This window comes from Pan troglodytes, chromosome 18, assembly GCF_028858775.2.
Source record: "Pan troglodytes isolate AG18354 chromosome 18, NHGRI_mPanTro3-v2.0_pri, whole genome shotgun sequence".
In the NCBI taxonomy this organism is placed as follows: domain Eukaryota; kingdom Metazoa; phylum Chordata; class Mammalia; order Primates; family Hominidae; genus Pan; species Pan troglodytes.
The window spans coordinates 86,697,440-86,715,530 of NC_072416.2; the positions used below are offsets into that span (position 1 = coordinate 86,697,440).

Here is an 18,091-nt window from a genome sequence, read left to right on the forward strand (position 1 = left end):
GATTGGAGGGCTCTGTGAGTTCCAGACACACCACACGCCCATCCTCACTTCCTCCTCCCCGCACCCTACGAGGAGGGTCCTGCCACTCCATTTTACAGATGAGAAAACTGAGGCTCCAAGATGTTAAGTCAATTGCCCAAATACCCAGGATCAAACAGCAGAGGGAGAACTAGAACCCACATCTGCCTATCCCCGGAGACCCTCGCAAGCTCCTTAATGGTAGGGCTGAGGGGCTGGCACCGGCCCAGGAGTCATCCCCACGGGCTGCCCTTTGCCCTAGCTGCAGTCACCCCTCCCTGTCCGCCTGCCTCCGCATTTAGTCCTGCTCTGGCCTAGGGCACAGGCCATCCTGGGGATACGGGCACGGGGTTAGAAACCCTCCCAAGTGGGGAGATAACGTCTGGGGGCACAAGGGGAGCCAAGGCCAGAGGAGCCGCTGAGGCTCTGCGGGGAGCCCGGGGAGGAAGGAGCCCCCACTCCACTCTTCCCTCCTCTGCTTTATCTCCTGCAGAATTAAATCCTTGATTAACCCTTATCTCCCCAGCGAGGCGCTATCTCCGCCTTGGCGCCGAGTGTCCAGACACACCGTACAAGATGATTGATTTCTTCAAGATATGCACGCCTTTCCGATACTTCATTTATTGTCTAAATATTTTTGCGTCTCAGCGGGCCCCTGTCGCTCTTGGCTGATAGGTCCCAGTTCTCTCCCCGACCCCTCCCTGAGGAGGACGTTGCCTCCTGCCCGGATCGCCCCAGCTGCTGCCGGTTTTTCTTCTCTCTTTGTAGAAGGAGAAGGGGGAGGGGTGCAGATGCGATGCTGTGACCCTCCCCGCTGGCCTCCACAGGCCTGGGGCTTGCTCACAGGCCGGGATGAACAGGGACAGGGTGGCTTCCCCCTCGGTTCCCCACCTCTGGACATGGGGGGCGGGCACCCACAGAGGAAAATGAGTGCACAAGTCCCTGGCCGAGTCAGGAGTGTGGACTCTGGCACCGACTTGCTGTGTGACCTGGGGCAGGTCGCTTCCCTGATGCAGCAACAGCTCCCACCCCTGCCACGCCAGGGGTTGGAGGAAAGGGGCCTGAGGGGCCCAGCCAGCTTCAGAATTTATAGTCAGATACAGAAGAAACACTCGAGGTGGATGGGTAGGTGGACGGATGGATGGGTGGATGGGTAGATGGGTAGATGGATGGATGGATGGATGGATGGATGGGTGGGTGGGTGGATGGATGGATGGATGGATGGATGGATGTGTGGTTGGAGGGCTGGGTGGATGAGTGGGTGGATGGACAGATGGATGAGTGGGTCGGTGGGTGGGTAGGTGGGTGGATGGATGGGTGGATAATGGGTGGATGATGGGTGGATGGGTGGATGCATGGGTAGATGGATGGGTGGATGGTTGTGTGAGTAGATGGATAGATGGACAGATGTGTAGGTAGATGGATGGATGGATGGATGGGTGGATGGATGGATGGATGGATGGTTGGATAGGTGGGTGGATGGATGAGTGGGTGAGTGGGTGAAGGAGGGGTGGATAGACTAATGGATGGATAAATGGATAGGTGGATGGATAAATGAGTGGGTGAATGGGTGGATAGGTGGATGGATAGGTGGGTAGATGGATGGTGGATAAGTGGATGGATGGGAGGATAACCAGGTGGATGGATGGATAGATGTATGGGTGGATGGATGAGTGGGTGGGTGGATGGATGGGTGGATGGATAGATGGATAGATGGATGGATGGATGGATGGATGGATGGATGGCTGAGAGGGTGGGTGGATGGATGGATGGATGGATGGATGGATGGATGATGGGTGGATGGGTGGATGCATGGGTGGGTGGATGGGTGGGTGGATGGGAGGGTAGATGGGTAGATGGACAGATGTGTAGGTAGATGGATTGATGGCTGGGTGGATGGATAGATGGATGGATGGATGGATAGATGGATGGATGGATGATGGGTGGATGGGTGGATGCATGGGTGGGTGGATGGGTGGGTGGATGGGAGGGTAGATGGGTAGATGGACAGATGTGTAGGTAGATGGATTGATGGCTGGGTGGATGGATAGATGGATGAGTGGAGGGATGGATGGATGGAAGGATGGATAGTGGGTAGATGGATGGATGGTTGGGTAGCTAGCTGGTGGATAAGTGGATGGATGGGAGGATAACCAGGTGGATGGATGGATAGATGTATGGGTGGATGGATGAGTGGGTGAGTGGGTGGGTGGGTGGATGGATGGGTGGATGGGTGGATGGATAGATAGATGGATGGATGGATGGATGGATGGATGGATGGCTGGCTGAGAGGGAGGATGGATGGATGGATGGATGGATGGATGGATGGATGGATGGATGGATAGTGGGTAGATGGATGGATGGGTGGGTAGATAGCTGGTGGATAAGTGGATGGATGGGAGGATAACCAGGTGGATGTATGCATGAATACATGTATGGGTGGATGGATGAGTGGGTGGGTGGATAGATGGATGGATGAATGAATGGGTGGGTGGCTGAGAAGGTGGATGGATGGATGGACGGATGGATGGATGGATGGATGATGGGTGAATGGGTGGAGGCATGGGTAGATAGATGGGTGGGTAGATGGGTAGATGGACAGATGAGTAGGTAGATGGATTGACGGCTGGGTGGATGGATAGATGGATGAGTGGATGGATGGATGGATAGGTAGGTGGATGGATGCGTGGGTGAGTGGGTGAAGGAGGGGTGGATAGATGGATGAGTGGATAGATGAATAGATGGGTGGATGGATGAGTGGATGGATAGGTGGATGGATAAATGAGTGGGTGAATGGGTGGATAGATGGATGGATAGGTGGGTAGATGGATGGTAGATGGATGGACAGATGTATGGGTGGATGGATGAGTGGGTGGGTAGGTGGATAGATGAATGGATGAATGAATGGGTGGGTGGCTGAAAGGATGGATGGATGGATGGACGGATGGGAGGATGGATGGATGGATGGGAGGGTGAGTGGGTGGATGGATGATTAGGTGGGTGGGTGGATGATGGATAGGTGGATGGATGGATGGGTGGATGGATGGGAGGGTGGATGGATGGGTGGATGGATGGATTATTAGGTGGATGGGTGGGTGGATGGATGGATGGGTGGGTAGATGGATGGATGGATGGGAGGGTGGGTGGATGGATGGATGATTGGGTGGATGGATGGATGAATAGATGGATGGGTGGATGGGTGGGTGGGTGGGTGGATGGATGGATGGATGGGAGGGAGGGAGTGTGGGTGGGTGGATGGATGGATGGATGGATGGGAGGGAGGGAGGGAGTGTGGGTGGACGGATGGATGGATGGGAGGGTGGGTGGATGGATGGATGATTCGGTGGGTGGGTGGATGATTAGGTGGGTGGGTGGATGATGGACAGGTGGATGGATGGATGGATGGATGGGAGGGTGGGTGGGTGGATGGATGATTAGGTAGGTGGGTAGATGATGGACAGGTGGATGGATGGATGCATGGATGGGAGGGTGGGTGGGTGGATGGATGATTAGGTGGGTGGGTGGATGATGGACAGGTGGATGGATGCATGCATGGATGGATGGATGGATGAATATATGGCCTGAGGCCAACCTCAGTGTTCCCTCCCCCATGCCGTTCCCTCCTCTGTGCTGTTCCCCACTGCCACTCCATGCTGTTTCCCCCGCCTCCATGCTGTTCCCTCCTCCGTGCTGTGAAAACTAAAGGGAGAGTGGCCTGACTCAGCTCCCCAAGCCCAGCCTTCCCCTCCTATGAGATCAAGTTCTGCCATGGCGATGACCCCTGACGCCAGGCTCTGGGGCTCCCTGCATGGTTTCAGAGGACTGCTCAGACCCTGTGTTACCTCCAGGGGTCCCAGCCCCATCCCCAGGTGAGAAAGCCTCAGGCCATCGTGGGTCAGGGACCCCCCGATAAGGTATCCTGAGCACAAACACCATGTTCCCTCCCCCGTGCTGTTCCCTCCCCCGTGCTGTTCCCCCAACCCGTGCTGTTCCCTCCCTCATGCTGTTCCCTCTCCCCCGTGCTGTTCCCCCAACCCATGCTGTTCCTTCCCTCATGCTGTTCCCTCCCCTGTGCTGTTCCCCCAACCCGTGCTATTCCCTCCCCCGTGCTGTTCCCTCCCTCATGCTGTTCCCTCTCCCCTGTGCTGTTCCCCCCTCCCCTGTGCTGTTCCCCCACCCTGTGCTGTTCCCTCCCCTGTGCTGTTCCCTCCCCTATGCTGTTCCCTCTCCGTGCTGTTCCCTCCCCTGTGCTGTTCCCTCCCCTATGCTGTTCCCTCTCCGCGCTGTTCCCTCCCCCGTGCTGTTCCTTGGCCCTCTCGTATCCACACCCTCCCTTCCTCACCCTCCAGGTCTCGGCCAACATCCTGGCACAGCCATCCCCACTCCCCGTCTCAGCCTGTCCCGTGTCTCTGTCGCTGCCCCTCCAGGCGCCTACCTGCTATTTCTGGCCGGCTCCACACTCCAGGACTCACGGGAGATGCAGTTCTGTTCACTGTGTTCCCCACACCTGGCAACAGCTGGTGCACAAGGCCTGCCTGCCGGATAAGGGAGTGAGTGAGTGAGTGACCCAGTGGATGAAGTGGCAGGGGTCTCACGGACCTGGCTTGTAGTCGTGCAGGCCTCAGGCCCTCACCTGGGAAGTGTACTCCTTGCATGGTCGAGGGAGACAGAGGCACTGAGGGACCAGCTGGTGCCTCTGTTAAGGTGATGGGGAGGTGGAGGACTTCTCAGGATGGGCTGGTGGAAAGACGGGCTGGGGCCTCAACAGCCTCAGCCTCAGCCTCAGCTCCCACCCTCCCGTGAACCTGCTGCTGGCCCACTACCCCGCAGTGTCCTGGGGATGACCAAGCAGCCCCACGGGGCTTCTGCAGGACCGGCCGTTTGGCTCCATGGGCCGGGCCACCCCAGCAGCCCTGCAAGCTGCTTCAGAGCTGCACAGCGAGGTTTGGGAACGGCCTCAGATAAAGTTGTCACAGCGGATGCTGCACAGATAGGGTTTCCGATGGCTATCGGTGCCACCGTAGAATCAAGACACTGACCTCTTTGTTGGGGGAAACAAGGAGCATTCTCAGGTCCGCCCGGGGAATTTAAAGTGGCCACTGCTGGTGGGGCCGGCCAGGGCCCAGAGGAGGGACAGGGCAACCCCAAGGGGCGGCAAACAGGGTGGGCTCTAGGGTCCTCCGTGGACCCTGGACACACCTGCCTGACCAGGCTGGGTGCCGAACCTGTGGCACCCTGGGAGGGAAGATGGCCGCAGCGCCCACATCTCTGAGAGTCTTGGCAGAAGGGCCTGGTTGGGAAGATGGCCGCAGCGCCCACATCTCTGAGAGTCTTGGCAGAAGGGCCTGGTTTGGAAGTTAAAAATAGGCCCCCTCCCAAGGCCAGGCGCGGTGGTTCACGCCTGTAATCCCAGCACTTTGGGAGGCCAAGGCGGGCAGATCACCTGAGGTCAGCAGTTCAAGACCAGTCTGCCCAACATAGTGAAACCCCATCTCTACTTAAACTACAAAAATTAGCTGGCTGTGGTGGTGCTTGCCTGTAATCCCAGCTACTCGGGAGGCTGAGGCAGGAGAATTGCTTGAAGCCCGGAGGTGGAGGTTGCAGTGAGCCAAGATCATGCCATCGCACTCCAGGCTGGGGGACAAGAGTGAGACTTCATCTCAAAAAAAAAAAAAAAAAAAGGCCCCCTTCCCCCTTGCTCCCCAGTGCCCACAGGCAGAGCAGGGTCAGGAAGGGCCTGCAGCACCAGAGAAAGGGCTTCTGTTCCAGGCTGATCAGAGGTGGGGAAACAAGAAGAGACAGAAAAAAATCAACAGGCAGACCCGTGCCCAGCCAGCCCCTCCGCAAGGGAAGCAGAAGCTGAAATTGGCTTCCTGCCCCAGCGCCTCCTGGCCGCGGCCCCAGCAGTGGCTCCCAGGATGGGCGGGTGGCCCCCGGCTGGCTTCAGGGGTCCGGCCACTTGGCACCGGGCAAGACCCTGGTTCAGGGCTGGCTGTGTCCATGCCACCTCCAGGCTGGGGACCCTGGTGGCCCCAGGCGAGGCTGTGCTCACCTGTCCCCTGGGAGGTGTCAGGGTGGCCCCTGCATCCTCAGCAGCCAGGGCAGACTGGCAGGGAGGCCCTCACCCCTTCCCAGCCTGTGGTCACAGAAGTAGGAGCGGCAGGCCCCTCTGAGAGTGTTTGGCAGTGGGGGCTGTGGCAGGGTGGCCGGAGCTGCTTATCTTGCACCCCTAGGTCTCCTACCTGTTCCCTCCCGGGTCGGGGGCGGGTGCCGGATGGGAGCCTCGCCCTCCTTCCCCGTGCCCCTCCCCACCCGCACACCCAGGGCAGGCGCCCCGTCGTACCCCACAAACGCGGGGTGCACTCGGCGGGGCCGGGCGGGAACATGGCGCCTGCCCTCCACTCGGGACCGCCACAGAAAAATCGGGGGGGTGTGCAGCGTCAGCACAGTTGCGGCGCGTGTTTTTATCATGCTGGGAACACGCTGCTCCTGGGAGTGATAAGCATTAAACCGGCCGGGAGGCTGTCAGTCTCAGTTTGAGGGTTTAGAAATATTGGGACGAATAATTAGATTTCATATCGTTACCGCAGCACCCATCGGAGGATCAAGCAGATTAATTTTTTTCACCCTCCTCTGCTCATTAATATTCATTAGAGGCTCAGGAAGGCCAGGGTGGGGAGGGCCAGGCCCCAGCAGCCTCGCCGAGCGCTGCCCGCCTGGCTCGGGCGCAGCTGGGACACAGTAGCCGCCGGTCACCCACCTTTGTGCCAGGAATGTGCCTGCCCATTGCCCCTGGGGTTTACCCCCCAGCCTGCCCCAGCGGAAGCCCCCATCGGAGCCGGCAGAGCCCCACAGCTGGCGTGCAGTTCCTGAGCCCTGCTCTGCGGCCCTGGGAATCACGGGGGTGTCCTTTAAAAGGGGGGCACCCACCCGATGCCAGCCTGCACAAAGCACCTTTTTCGGGGGAGCCACTCACCACAGTGGACACTCAGCATGTGCTGCCCCGGACATGCCCTGTGGACGGCACCCCCTGCCCACTTTGTCCTGCCAGGTCAACCCAAAAGCAACAGCCAGGGCTGGAGCTAATATGCATCCTATGCTGGGAACCTGCCAGGCAGGCAAAAAGCTTCACACAGATCATGGCCCCCCAACATACCAGGAGGAAACTGAGTCAAAGGAGATAGGACTGACCCCCCTGAGACTGCCCCAAAGGCTAATGGTGGGCTTCGGGTGGGTCCAGAGTGAGCAGGGGCTCGGCCGCCCCTCTGTCCCCCCAACAGCCATGTGGGGAGAGGGCAGAGCCCCGTCTGCAGAGGAGAAGCTGAGCCAGGGGTTGGGGTGGCTGCTGGGGACGGCTTCACACTGGGACTGCAGGGTTGCACCCACCCCAGCCAGGGCACCCACCCCACTGGCCAGCTTAGCTCTGCTCACCCGTTCTGTGGCTGAGCCGTGTGGTAGCAGGCAGGTGACGTGGAAGCCACCTGCTCTGCTGGCCAGCCTGCCCGAACCTTGCCTGAGTAGTCACTGAACATCCCAGCCCAAAGGCTGTATCTTGCTAGATTCCTGAGTGCCCTGCGGATGGGCCAAGAGGCAGGGGTGGCCCAGAGGGGTCCCTGCATACGGGTCTGGTCGTGCCCTGCCCAAGGTCGCAGCAGGGAGGCCGAGCCTGGCTGGGACCCCACTGCCCACCTCTGCGGCCCACAGGGTCCCACGCGTGCTGGCAAAGTCCAGGAAAGCTCATGGGCTGGCACCTAGTGGGGAGGTACCCCAGACCCACAGGGGACATCCCTGCACTGTCACCAGCCCGGCCCCTTCTACCATGGCAGGGTTGGGCTGACTGCCATCCTCACCACAGGGCTGCACAAACCTGTCCCATGCCAGCGGCAGCATTTGTAGGTGACACTGGCTTTTCAGGCAAAGGTCATGGTGCAGGAAGTTTCTGATTAAAAGGCATTCATTTGTATAGAACAAAAAGTGTGTTTACAGGAAGTGCTGGAGCACGCGTGTATGCTGTGCCTCCAGATTGGACACCCAGGTGGCTGAGCTTGGGGACCACCAGTGCAGTGAGCAGCACAGGGGTGAGGGTCAGGGCACTGAGGCTGAGTCAGCCTTGCAGGAGGGACCAAGGCCTGAGGGGCAGCGGCGGTCACCCCTTCCTCCATCACCATTTTCTCCCCTTGATGTCTGACCAGTGTTGGGCACCACAGAGCGAGGCCATGGACTGCCCGCCCCACCTCGCCCTGTCCCAGCCCCCGACTGCACTGGGATGGGGCCCCTCGCATTTCCTCTACCATTCAGCTGGGGGCCGGGGCGCAATGGATGCAGGAAACGAGGCGGCCTCCACGGGCTCGGCCCAGAGTGTTTTCCTTTCAGACTTAGCCTGAGCCACCGCCGACAGCATGGCATGGCCCGAGGCACTGGCATGAGCTCTGTCCCTCCCCTTCCCAGGCCTCAGTTTCCTCACCCATGAGATGGAGAGGAGGGTACTGCCTGCTTTCCAGGGTGACAGTGAGGCCAGGGGGGCCAGGGCTGATCCAACACAGTGCTGGTGTCTCAGGCCCACAGGAAGGGGCCTGACCAGCCTCAGGGTGGGGACAGACCTGCTGAGTCCACCAGGTGCTCCCCAGCGTCCACCGTGTGCCGGCCCCGGGAACGAGCGGGAACGCAGGTGGCCCTGCTACGCCCTGTGGCAGGGAGGGGAGCCATGCTGTCAGGAGGACACTGAGGCCCGAGGGTTGCTAGGGAAGTGCCGTATCTTCTGGGCTAATCTCGGCCCCAGCCCACAGAGGTCATTCTGGAGGCATCTAGGGCCTGTGTGGAAGGAGCCTCTACCAGGTCCAGCCCCTGTGGGAACAGCGGTTTCACACCCAGCACTCCGGGGGCAAGGGTGGGCGAGCAGTGGGGAGAACACAGATACAGATACGCAGACCCGGGTGTGAGTTCAGGCTCTGCTGCTCCCTGGCTGTGTGACCTGGAGCATGTTGCTCGACCTCTTTGGGCCTCAGTCTCCACAAGAACCCTGCGCCCAACCTTGGAAGGTACTACTCCCTGCCAAGCCTCCCAGCCCCAGCACGGTGTTAGCCCCACCAGTCAACTATGGCACAGATGGCCCATGCCACACCTCTGCCAGCCGTTGGGCCAATGACTGTCCACAGCTTGGCCTAGCAGCCAAGCCGGGAGGCAGATCCGTGTCACAGATGCCCCACATACCCGCGGGAACCCCCAGGCAGGCTGCTGACAGACCCCTCCCCACGTGTTCCTACCCCACCCCCAGAGCCCAGCCCTGACCCTGCTGCTGGTGGACGAGTCCTGCTGGCTGAGGACGCTGCCCCAGGCCCTGACTGAGGCCGAGGCCAACACAGAGATCCACAGGAAGGGTCAGTATGACGCGGCACCTCCGTCCCAAGCCTTCCGGAAGGTGGGGGTCACTTGGCTCCCCCTGGGCTGAGCCCTTAAAGGGAAACCAGCCTGCTAGGGTGGGAGATGGGGCACAGGGAGCTGCTGGCCCCGGGCGCTGCAGCGTGAGGCAGACGCTCTACTGGGACCAGTCAGCCCAGACCATGAGTCCCTGTATGAGGGTCCCGAGTGGCAGGCTGAGCCAGGACAGGTGTCCGTGGCGGGGGGGTGGGGGAGGATTCTGCCCCTCTGGGGGACACCGTGATCCCCGTATCTCCTCCCTGCCTTGGCTGCACCTCTGGGAACCCACCAAGGGCAGCAGCAGGGACCCCGACACCAGACTGGCTGGCAGGTGCCACTGGACCATCCTCCATGTCGTCGGGCTGGCTCCAGGAACGGTCAAGGTGGCCGTCCAGGAAGTCGAGGGGCCTTGCCGTGCTGCTGCTACTGAGGGTGGCACGTCTGGGCGGCCTGCACCTCCGAGCACCCAGGGATGAAGCGGGAGGTCCTCTGGGCTTAGGCAGGTCCACTGGCCAGTGGAGTCCCTGGCCCCAGTGCAGGGTGGGGACAGGCTGTGGTGCGCGTGGGCAGGGCTGGCTCAGGCCTGAGGGCAGCACCGCAGGGGACACACAGCCCGGGCGCCCCAGGTGAACAAGCCGGCCCCGCGCAGCCTGGGCTTTGTGGACTGAGGCTGCCCCCTGTGGGTGGCTGCAGGAAGAGCCACCCTTGGACGGTTTCCTGGAGAGCCGGGTCCACTCTAGGGCCCCACCTCTGGCTGCCTTCCCTGAGTGGCCACCCAGGGTCTCCCCTAGTTACTCCACCACCCGCCCTCCACGTCATCCCTTTCCTGGGAGACTTCCTCGGGGCCCTCCCACTAGGATGGGCCCAGAGCAAGGAGGCCTGGAGGCAGGCAGGCTGTGAGCACCCACAGGGGACCACCCAGCCTTGCCCCCCAGGCAGGATGGCCCTGGCAGCCAGCCAGCCATGGCTGTGAACCCGGGTGGCCACCTCCTGACCCCATCCTCTGCCCCTTGTTTAAGACGGGACAGGGCAGTGGGGCACAAAGTCCTAGGTTTGGACACCTGTCTCCCTCCAGATGACGCACTCTGGTGCAGGGTCACCAAGCCGGTGCCTGCGGGGGGACTCCTGAGCGTGCTCCTCACAGCCGAGCCCCACAGCACCCCCGGCCACCCTGTGAAGAAGGAGCCAGCAGAGCCCACGTGCCCGGCCCCTGCACACGACCTCCAGCTCCTGCCCCAGCAGGCCGGGATGGCCTCCATCCTTGCCACCGCAGTGATCAACAGTAAGTGCTGGGCTCTCCGCACCCAGGGCGGCTGCTCCACCAAGGAGGTGCAGGCAGGGCAGGAGAGGGTGGGAGCTGAGGGTGGGAAGCTCGGGGGCTGCAGGCTGCCGACAGAGTGACAGGTAAGGCAGGGAAGGAGGTGATGTGGGTGGTCCCAAGTGCAGAACACATAGGGACAGGAGGGTCCCCAGAGCCCAGGGCCACCACAGGGAAAGCCCCTGCCAGCAGGCAAGTGGGCTGAGGCACAGACCCGGCTCTGCCCCGCACACCGCACTAGAAGCCAGTGCTTTCCCTGGGGGCAGACGCGGGGGCGGCCCTGACCGTGGGGCAGAGCAGGACCCTCACCTCGGCCCTCCTGGCGTCTGGGGCCAGGTCATGCCACGGTGGAGGTCTCCCTGGGCACCACGGGCGGTGAGCAGCAGCCCTGGCCCCGGCCCACTAGGTGCTGCCACCACCTCCACCTCCAAGTTGTGACAACCAAGACATCTGTTGGGTTTTTGTTGGTTTTTTTCGAGACAAGGTCTCACTCTGTTACCCAGGATGGTCATAAAGTCCTAGTCTCAAGCCATCCTGCCTCAGCCTCCTGAGTAGCTGGGACTTCAGGCACACGCCACCAAAATCTCTCTACACATGGCCACATGTCCCTGGGGACAGAGCCGCCCCTGGGGACAACTGAAGTGGACAGATGCCACTCTTGCAGTGGCTCTCTCGGAAACTCTGAGGGTGGCTGTGGGAATCATGAGTCACTCACCCCCGGCCGGGTACAGGAGCCATACCTGTGATCCCAGCACCGTGGGAGGCCGAGGCAGGAGGACCGTTTGAGCCCAGGAGTTCAAGGCCAGACTGGGCAACACAGAAGATCCCGTATGTGCCAAAACTTTGAAAAATGAGCCGAGGGTGATGGTGCGCCCCGTGCACCTCCGTGGCCAAGGACAGCGTGTGGCCATCGTGGACAGGCACGAGTCACGCAGGGAACACGCAGCAAGTCTGGCTCCGGCCAGCGGCTGGGGCTTCCCAGGGTAACAGGGACGGCACCGGATGGCGTTTGGAGGGGGACGGTAAGACTCAGGTTTAGCTTTGGTGACCACAGAGTCACAAAACTGGAAGAAAAGCGACCTTTGTGAGCAAGTCGGATGTGAAGACGGCTTGAAGTAGGTGGAGGCAGCCAGTGGTTAGGGGCAAAGGGACCTGCAGGGCCAAGTGTGCAGCCATTGGGGGGATGTCAGCCCGTATGAGAGTCAGGGGAGCAGACCCCCACTCTTTGAGTGTCCTGACATCGAGACACCTGGTACATGCAAAAGAGAAGCCACAGAGTCCACTGAGGGACAAGGATGGGGCTCAGCGAGCCCTGGGGCCTGTGGACCCTGGAGTCAGGGGACAGGGGACATCTCCCAAGGTACGGAGAGTAAGCTAAGTTAGAGGGGGCCTTGGAGGGCGGCAGGTGGTCTGGCACATCCAGGCTGTGGCGAGACCAACAGCAGAGAAATGACTACTGGTCCTGACAGTGCAGAGGTCGCCATGACCCTGACCAAGGCCGCTCCAGGGAGGGTCAGAGAGGAGGCCTGCACAGGGGCCAGCTGGCCAGAGGGGGATGGGCTTGTGTGCCTGGTAGCCAGGACATAATAGCCCATGTTATGTGCTGGTGGGAATAGCTGGTGACACTGGAGAGAAGGGGCCGAGCGGCCAGGTCCACACCTAAGCCCAGGTTGGGGGCAGGGGCTGGGCAAGCCACTGCCCCAGGGAGCCAGGAGGTCAGAAGAGAACACGGGCCGCAGGTGACTGAAAGGAGCCGGGAGCAAAGGGGGTCCCCATCTGCCTTCTCTTCCCTGGAAGAAGGTGCGGAGGGGATGGGAGGCCATTGCGCCCCTCCACCAGGATGGAGAGGGGGTGCCCCCGTAGTGTCTTGGGGTGCCTGGGAGACCCAACTCCAGGGGAACACCCCGCTGATAACGCCAGTAAGACAGTGGGGACAGCAGGCTGGTGAGGGTCCCGTCCTCCAGCAGGGTCCTTGCCCACACAGCCTGCGGAGACCACCTCCCAGTCCCTGAGGGGCAGCTGCGGGTGCCCCAGGCTCAGCCTCTGCCTCGGCTTCCCCCTCGCGGGTCTGATATGCCTCATCCCCAGGCAGCAGTGTCCCGGGAACGCTGCTTCGGAAGGACACCACTGTGAGCCACACATCTTGTTGACATTCCTGAGTCCTGCCCTAGCACTTCTGCGGCTGCCAGGGCACGGCCGACGCTTGTCTGCTGCTCCGCAAGAGCCACAGGAACCAATTCCAGGGTCAGATCCAGTTTAATTCTTGAGCCTCCGGCACTCTGGGCCCATCTCGCCTGTGAAGCGGGATGCAGAGGCACCTGCCTGGAGGCCCCTCCGCAGGCCACCAGATTTGGCCTGTGGTCACCAGCAGGCGGGCAGCCTTTCTAAACTGCATGGCCACGGCCCCTCTCCCCACACCCCTGCAGCAACAGAGTCCCCCACGATGACTTTGGAGACGCAGAAACAAACCCACCCAGTGGCCTCCCAGGTCTGGGACCCAGCTCAAGGCCTCAGCTGAGAGAGGACAGAGCTGCCTGCAGCCCCCAAGTAAAAGGAACTTGAGAAACAGAAATCAACAGCACAGGAGGGAGATGTGAGCCAGAAAAGTCGCTAGAACAGCGAGGTGGAGGAGGAAGAGCCACCTCACCCAAGCACTGAAATTCCTCCCAAGAGGCAGAGGTGGCGAGCAGGCCGCAGAGGGGAGGGCGCAGGGGTAGGGGCCACCCCTGCGTGATAACTGCAGACTCAGGATCAACATCGGAGAAGCCGGGTGAGAAACCAGCACTAACCTGCAGAGGCAGAAACCAGATATCACATCAGTCTCTAAGTGGAACGGGCTTGAAAGCCAGATAAGGAATCCCAGGGCCCCTGGGTTCCACACGGAGGCCAAGGCCAAGCTGAACAGGCCCTCCCCTTCCCTGTTTTCAGCCAAGGGGCCGTGGGCAGATGGGGCAGGGCTCTGGGGCAGAGAACGTTCCTTAAACTGCTATAAAGACAAACCGAGAACATGCTAGAGAAGTCCTCCCCTGCTGGCAAAACCACCGTAAGCAGAGTGCAAGCCCCCAAAACTCTCAACAGTTATAAGCAGCCCATTTGGGGTCAGTGTGGTAAATTCGACAAATCTGACCAGCCAGGTGGTCACTGACATGGAGCCGCCCAGGTGTGTGGGCGCATGGGGGCTTCCTAACTTCTGCACTCCTGGTCTCACGCCCACATCCCTAGAACTGCAGTCAGCAGCCATCGTGTGCCTGAGTGCCCAGGGACTGTGTGCGTGGGTTTTCTTTGCAGCCTGGCACTCCCACGCACCTGCACGCACATCTGTACACACACGTTTCCTCCTCCATGGCCTCCCGGGTCCACACGGTCACCCCAGTATGTCATGGATGCTAGCCTCACCCAGCGGTGTCCACTTCTTCCTTCTGCCCCCATGAGGCCAAAGCATCTCCTTATGGGGCTCACCATTGGAAGGGGACCCACAGGGGTTCACTCAGACCCCACTCCCCACGGGTCCCAGGGCTTCTGGGATCTACGGAAGGGAGTGGGGCTGTCACAGGACTATCCAGGAGGCTTACAGTTACAGGAAGGGGTCAAAGCCTCAGCTCCTGGGGTGGGGAGGACGGTGGGGTCTGTCACGGCCAGGCCCTGCCTCCGCCCACAGCCTTGCCCTGGCTGGCAGGCTGGCCTTCAGCCTGACCCCGCCTGCTTCCCACCCCACAGAAGACGTCTTCCCCTGCAAGGACTGTGGCATCTGGTACCGCAGCGAGCGCAACCTGCAGGCGCACCTGCTCTACTACTGCGCCAGCCGCCAGGGCACCGGCTCCCCGGCCGCGGCCGCCACAGACGAGAAGCCCAAAGAGACCTACCCCAACGAGCGCGTCTGCCCCTTCCCCCAGTGCCGCAAGAGCTGCCCCAGCGCCAGCTCCCTGGAGATCCACATGCGCAGCCACAGCGGTGAGCCCCCACAGCGGTGAGCCCCCACCCCGGACGCGGGTCCTCAGGATGCTGGCTGCTTCCCCACCCAGTCCCGCAGGCCGCCCGGGAAAACCCACATGCAAGCACACACGGTGCCACCATTCACCTGCGGGGTCTCCGGCACACCCAGGGCCCCCGCAGGGGCCCAGAGCAGGCAGGCCGGACTGTGGGCTATCTGGGTAGTCAGCTGAGGGCTGGGCCCACTGCTGTCCCGAGAGACAAAAGGCGGAGGAGGAGGGGTTTAAAGACCCTTCAGCACAGGGTCCCCCGGCACAGATCACGGCCCTGGGCCCAGTCGCCTTCCTCATCCCTGGAGTCCCAAGGTTAAGCTGGCCCGGGCACCGCTCTTACGCGCCCTGTGTTCCAGGAGAGCGGCCCTTCGTGTGCCTGATCTGCCTGTCGGCCTTCACCACCAAGGCCAACTGCGAGCGGCACCTCAAGGTGCACACGGACACGCTGAGCGGTAGGCACCGCAGGGGCCGGGGGGTGTGTGGGTCCCGCCTCCCCGCCCTGGGCCTTGACCACCTCGCCATGGCCCACAGGTGTCTGCCACAGCTGTGGCTTCATCTCCACCACAAGGGACATCCTCTACAGCCACTTGGTCACCAACCACATGGTCTGCCAGCCTGGCTCCAAGGGTGAGATCTACTCGCCAGGGGCTGGACACCCAGCAACCAAGCTGCCCCCAGGTGAGCAGCCCTGTGGGGGCCACCCCTGCCCCTTAGGCCCCCTGAGCAGTGGGAAGGGAGTGGGCTTGTCGCCCAAGACAGGTGGGAGTCCGTTTCAGCCTTCGCTCTAAACCACTTCCGCCCACCCCTCCCCTCCCGGAGCTCGCCCTCCAGCTCTGACCGGCCAGGTCCTGCCCCAGGCCTGAGGTGCCACCCCTGCGATCTCTCTGCAGACAGTCTGGGCAGCTTCCAGCAGCAGCACACGGCCCTGCAAGGCCCCCTGGCCTCCGCGGACCTGGGCCTGGCGCCCACCCCATCGCCAGGACTGGACAGAAAGGCCCTGGCCGAGGCCACCAACGGAGAGGCCAGAGCGGCCCCCCAGAATGGAGGCAGCAGCGAGCCCCCGGCGGCCCCCAGGAGCATCAAGGTGGAGGCGGTGGAGGAGCCGGAGGCGGCCCCCATCCTGGGCCCCGGAGAGCCTGGGCCCCAGGCCCCGTCGCGGACGCCGTCGCCGCGCAGCCCCGCCCCGGCCAGGGTCAAGGCCGAGCTGTCCAGCCCCACGCCGGGCTCCAGCCCGGTGCCCGGCGAGCTGGGCCTGGCCGGGACCCTGTTCCTTCCGCAGTACGTGTTCGGGCCCGACGCGGCGCCCCCCGCCTCGGAGATCCTGGCCAAGATGTCCGAGCTGGTGCACAGCCGGCTGCAGCAGGGCGCGGGAGCCGGCGGCGCGCAGACTGGGCTCTTCCCGGGGGCCCCCAAGGGCGCTACGTGCTTCGAGTGCGAGATCACCTTCAGCAACGTCAACAACTACTACGTGCACAAGCGCCTCTACTGTTCAGGCCGCCGTGCGCCCGAGGACGCGCCTGCCGCGCGCAGGCCCAAGGCGCCCCCCGGCCCGGCCCGCGCGCCCCCCGGCCAGCCCGCCGAACCCGACGCGCCGCGCTCGTCCCCAGGCCCCGGAGCGCGCGAGGACGGGGCTGGGGGCGCGGCCACGCCCGAGGACGGCGCGGGCGGCCGGGGCAGCGAGGGCAGCCAGAGCCCCGGTAGCTCCGTGGACGACGCGGAGGACGACCCCAGCCGCACGCTGTGCGAGGCCTGCAACATCCGCTTCAGCCGCCACGAGACCTACACCGTGCACAAGCGGTACTACTGCGCCTCGCGCCACGACCCGCCGCCGCGCCGACCGGCCGCGCCCCCGGGACCCCCTGGGCCGGCTGCGCCCCCGGCCCCCTCTCCCGCCGCGCCTGTGCGCACGCGCAGACGCCGCAAGCTCTACGAGCTGCACGCGGCCGGCGCCCCGCCCCCCCCGCCGCCGGGCCACGCCCCCGCGCCCGAGTCGCCGCGGCCCGGAAGCGGAAGCGGAAGCGGCCCCGGCCTCGCCCCTGCGCGCTCGCCCGGCCCCGCGGCCGACGGCCCCATCGACCTGAGCAAGAAGCCGCGGCGCCCGCTCCCCGGAGCCCCGGCACCGGCGCTGGCAGACTACCACGAGTGCACGGCCTGCCGCGTGAGCTTCCACAGCCTCGAGGCCTACCTGGCGCACAAGAAGTACTCGTGCCCCGCTGCGCCACCGCCCGGCGCGCTCGGCCTGCCCGCCGCCGCCTGCCCCTACTGCCCCCCGAACGGCCCGGTGCGCGGGGACCTGCTGGAGCATTTCCGCCTGGCGCACGGCCTGCTGCTCGGCGCGCCCCTGGCCGGCCCGGGGGTCGAGGCCCGGACGCCGGCCGACCGCGGCCCCTCGCCCGCTCCCGCCCCCGCCGCCTCCCCGCAGCCCGGGTCCCGTGGCCCCCGGGACGGCCTCGGCCCGGAGCCCCAGGAGCCGCCGCCCGGCCCGCCCCCGTCCCCGGCCGCCGCGCCCGAGGCCGTGCCGCCCCCGCCGGCGCCCCCCTCCTACTCGGACAAGGGCGTCCAGACTCCCAGCAAGGGCACGCCGGCGCCCCTGCCCAACGGCAACCACCGGTACTGCCGTCTTTGCAACATCAAGTTCAGCAGCCTGTCCACCTTCATCGCCCACAAGAAGTATTACTGCTCCTCGCACGCCGCCGAGCACGTGAAGTGAGCGCCCACACTACAGCCGCAGACGCTTTGCACGCCCCCCTGCGATGCGGGGAGGGGGCCGCCCCCAGGCCGCACGGACTCTCGCTGCTGGGAACCCCGCCACGCACAGGCCTCGGCGGAGGGGGCCGCAGGGGGCAGCGCCCGCCTGGACCCTTGGCACTTAATAAAGAAGTTCAGTTTGATGAGCATGGTGGTGGGCCAGCCTAGTTCTCTGAGCCAGCAGGCACACGCAGCCAGTGTCACATCCACCCCTGCTGTGTACACAGTCCACTGCGGCCCAGAGTGGCTGGGCCCCTACCGGAGTCACACCACTGGTGGTGCTAAGAGCTAGACCGAGCGTCAGGTCGGAGGCCACAGCACACACTGAACCACTGCAGGGCCAGCCGCTCTGGGCCTACCCCACCCCACCCCTGTCCATACCCCCCTAGGGAGAGCAGCCTCCACACTGCTGACCCTCTCCACGGCCTACTTGGCCGCCAGACACGGAAGAGAGGGGCACTGACCTGGCTGGCCATCCCCCAACCCTGCATGGTCCTGGGGGTCCGATGTCCCCCATCCAGTCACAGACCACCAGGGATGGCAGGGTTGGGGGCGCCCTGGGGAGGATGAAGCCCTGTGGTGGCCAAGGCTGGGGGAAGAGCAGGCG

The 18,091-nt window shown here is 63.2% G+C and overlaps 1 protein-coding gene across 2 annotated transcripts in view; it reads left to right on the plus strand.

The window, feature by feature from the left end:
* The window catches only part of ZFPM1 (zinc finger protein, FOG family member 1), an 82,810-nt gene extending 65,177 nt beyond the window's left edge, over window positions 1-17,633 (plus strand). For both annotated transcript variants that reach the window (XM_016930369.3, XM_054668565.1), the window contains 6 exons: window positions 9,293-9,395; window positions 10,511-10,717; window positions 14,471-14,704; window positions 15,093-15,188; window positions 15,268-15,414; window positions 15,627-17,633. In XM_016930369.3, coding sequence (XP_016785858.3) covers window positions 9,293-9,395; window positions 10,511-10,717; window positions 14,471-14,704; window positions 15,093-15,188; window positions 15,268-15,414; window positions 15,627-17,446 — 2,607 coding nt within the window. In that variant the 3' untranslated portion in view covers window positions 17,447-17,633. The remainder of the gene's footprint in view (window positions 1-9,292; window positions 9,396-10,510; window positions 10,718-14,470; window positions 14,705-15,092; window positions 15,189-15,267; window positions 15,415-15,626) is intronic.
* Window positions 17,634-18,091: the final 458 nt, after the last annotated feature.